At 53.0% G+C, this 3,342-nt stretch overlaps 1 protein-coding gene across 1 annotated transcript; it reads right to left on the bottom strand.

Moving 5' to 3' along the window:
- Positions 1 to 973: 973 nt before the first annotated feature.
- Positions 974 to 2,920, bottom strand: LOC127031916 (uncharacterized). The gene is made up of 2 exons (XM_050918935.1): positions 2,673 to 2,920; positions 974 to 1,601 (listed from the first exon to the last, which is right to left on the bottom strand). Exons 1-2 carry the CDS (start codon positions 2,863 to 2,865, stop codon positions 1,051 to 1,053), a joined length of 744 nt encoding a protein of 247 aa, XP_050774892.1. The 5' UTR covers positions 2,866 to 2,920; the 3' UTR covers positions 974 to 1,050.
- Between the last annotated feature and the right edge of the window lie 422 nt (positions 2,921 to 3,342).

The following is a 3,342-nucleotide window of genomic DNA, read 5'->3' as shown; positions in this document are numbered from 1 at the left end:
GGGACATGAGATTGAGAGCTGCCCTGCCAGTGGCTATTGCAATCTGGAAGCTGGCAACTCCAGATAGCTACCGATTGGTGGCGAACCAGTTTGGAGTGGGAAAGTCCACCGTTGGAATGGTGCTGATGCAAGTTTGCACAGCCATTAATCGCACCCTGCTAAGAAGAACTGTGACTCTGGGGAACGTGCAGGACATTGTGGATGGCTTTGCAGAAATGGGTTTCCCTAACTGTGGAGGGGCAATAGATGGGACGCATATTCCTATTCTGTCACCACCCCACCTGGCATCAGAGTACGTTAATCGCAAGGGGTATTTCTCCATGGTTCTGCAAGCGCTTGTGGATCACCGTGGGCGTTTCACTGACATTTACTCAGGATGGCCTGGAAAGGTGCACGATGCACGCATCTTTCGGAACAGTTCCCTGTTCAGGAGGCTGAGGGCCGGGACTTTTTTCCCAGACTGCAAGATCACAGTAGGTGACGTCGAAATGCCCACTGTGAACCTTGGAGACCCCACTTACCCCTTAATGCCATGGCTCATGAAGCCGTATACAGGGAAGCTTGACAGGAGCAAGGAACGGTTCAACTACAGGCTGAGCCGGTGCAGAATGACTGTGGAGTGTGCGTTTGGCCGTTTGAAAGCCTGCTGGAGGTGTCTTTATGGGAAGCTAGATTTGGGGGAAAGCAGCATCTCCGCTGTTATATCCGCGTGCTGTACCCTCCATAATATTTGTGAAGGGAAGGGTGAAAGATTCAGTGAGGAATGGACCTCCGAGGTTCGACGCCTAGAGGATGAATTTGCACAGCCAGAGAGCAGGGCTACTAGGGAGGCCCAGGAAAGGGCTTCAAGGATTAGGGATGCTTTAAGGGAGCAATTTGATGCTGAGAGCCAACAGTAATGTTTGGTGCCATTGCTGTGCTATGTTCTACCTTGGGGTACAATATTTACCACTTCCTGCAATAATAAAACGTATTGTAAAAGCCATAAAATCCTTTATTCAAAGTACAGTACATAAAAGGCAAGGGGGGTTAGGGTGGTGGACTGTACATTCAGAGGTTTGAATATGTCCTGTTTTGATTACTGTTCAATTTCTGCTGCACTTCAGGATTACTATGCTGCAGGGTAATGGGGGTGGAGTGCACAGGGTAAGAATTATAGTTTTCAGGGCACGTAGGTGATCGTACAGGTATTGGGGGCAGCTGGGGGTAATAAGGAACTGGCTGCTGGAGAAAGGTGTTTTGTGCAAATACTGGGGAATAAGAAAGAGAGCTTTGGGAGGGGTGTGGGTTACCACGGTACAGATCTGCCTGCATGGCTATGAGAGACTCGAAAGACTCAGTTTGGCGAGCCAGGAGGCTTATCATCTGCTTTGTGGTTTTTTTGATAGTCAATTCCTTTCTCCTGCTTTCTGTTTGCCTCCACTCATTCATTTTCTCTCTCGATTCATACATTTTCTCTCTCCATTCCTGCGTCTTCCTACTTTCTCTGTTGTAGTGATTCATAACTGATTTGATCAATTCTTCTTTTGATTTTCGGGGTTTTTTTCTCAAGTTCTGCAAACGACGTGAGACCGGTGATCCGGCTGCATTAGTCAAGGTCACTGAAAAAAACAGATAGAAACATGTAATACACAGAGGCTACATTGTTTATCATCACACAGTGAAGGAGTTTTTAGACTTTTTGTAGCATCCTTCCCACATACCTCACATAACACAGAGAGGCCAGGGAAGCGAAGGCATGGCGAGCAATGGGGTGAGTGTTTCTGCCCCGACTGCACCTGGGAGGGGGAATTGACCGATGGGTCACTGGGGTTTATCAGCACTGGGTACAGGAGGTAGCTGGTGTCCTGCACAGGGGACAGTAGTGAACAGGAAGGTGGCGAGCTGCTGGCGGGGGGGGGCGGTCCGCGTAACTGCCGGACTGCTGGTGAGGCGGGGGGAGGAGGGGGAACGCACAGCTGTGCTGGCTGCCTGCTGGGAAGGGTGGGGAAAAACCGGAGGGCTCCGCGGGGCTGGCTGACTGCTGGGAAGGGGTTGGGGAGACGGGAGGGCTCCGCGGGGCTGGCTGCCTGCTGGGAAGGGGTTGGGGAGACCGGAGGGCTCCGCGTAACTGCCGGCCTGCTGGTGAGGCGGGGGGAAACGCACAGCTGTGCTGGCTGCCTGCTGGGAAGGGTGGGGAAAAACCAGAGGGCTCCGCGGGGCTGGCTGCCTGCTGGGAGGAGGGGGGGAAGACCGGAGTGCACTGCGGGGCTGGGGGGGGAACGCGAACCTGGTGCCCTGCACTCAAGTATCCCTAAATTCTCAACAGGGTTTCCTACTGCCAGATATATCACTGCTGCGTGTTATCTGGGAAGAGAGGGAGGGTCTTCTACAGCAATGTGGATTCCGCCCTGGCCCCTATGCAGCTTGCCTCTGTGCAGCCATGGTCCCCCCACCCCTCGCTGCACAGTGGATCGGACGAGTTAGCCTGACCGGGACAAGGAATACGGTGGCTCTCCCGATAAACTTAAGAAAGCACATTGCGCACGCTCTGGCTACAACTTTTCAAGAGATTACCGAGGCAGATTACAGAGACGTGATAGAGCAAATCAATGGGCTATTCCACGTTTAGGCATGCATGCAGGCAGCCATAACCCAAACCCTCCTCTCCCAAAACATAAAAATCTGCTTACCCCGAGCACACTCCTCAGTTTCTTCCTCACCAGCAACTTCCAGCTGCTGCGACTGGCTAGCCTCCTCCTGGCTTGAGAAGAGCTCCTGGCTGCATGCCTCCTGGGACTCCGGGGTGTCTCCCTCCACCACAGTAGCCTCACTGTCGGCTTCCTCTACACCCTCCCCCACTTCTCCCTGCTCTGAACTCTCCATCGTGCTCCTCGGATTGGCAGTGGGGTCACACCCAAGTATGGCATCCAGCTCCTTGTAAAAAAAGGCAGGTTGTGGGGGCAGCTCCTGAGCGGCGATTTCCCTCACGGGCTTTGCAGTAAGCACTCCTCAGCTCTTTTATTTTGACCCTGCACTGCAACGCGTCCCGTTCATAGCCCCTTCTCAGCAAGGACTGAGATATCTGCCCGTAGGTATCATAATTTCTCCTTCTGGAGCGCAGCTGTGCTTGTACAGCTTCCTCACCCCAAACACTGATGAGGTCCTGCAGCTCGGAATTGTTCCATGCTGGGGCTCGTTTGGAGCGTGGAGGCATGGTCCCTGGTTGATTGAATGATTGATTGCACTCCACACCTGGCTGAGCAAACAGGAAGGGGATTTTTAAAATTCCTGGGGCATTTAAAGGAGGGGTCAGCTGAGCCCAGGGCAGTGGAGTGTGCATGATTACCAGAGAGGTTTCAA

The sequence above is a fragment of the Gopherus flavomarginatus genome, chromosome 1 (assembly GCF_025201925.1).
Source record: "Gopherus flavomarginatus isolate rGopFla2 chromosome 1, rGopFla2.mat.asm, whole genome shotgun sequence".
In the NCBI taxonomy this organism is placed as follows: Eukaryota; Metazoa; Chordata; order Testudines; family Testudinidae; genus Gopherus; species Gopherus flavomarginatus.
The sequence above is the reverse complement of the archived record's forward strand: the minus strand, read 5'-3'. Positions and strand labels throughout refer to the sequence as shown.

Excerpts from the sequence above, each read along its gene's own strand:
- LOC127031916 (XM_050918935.1), bottom strand. The coding sequence starts at position 2,865 with ATGGAGAGTTCAGAGCAGGGAGAAGTGGGGGAGGGTGTAGAGGAAGCC. Across the intron at positions 1,602-2,672 it reads AACTGAGGAGTGTGCTCGGG|TGACCTTGACTAATGCAGCC; the intron begins GTAAGCAGATTT and ends TGTTTTTTTCAG.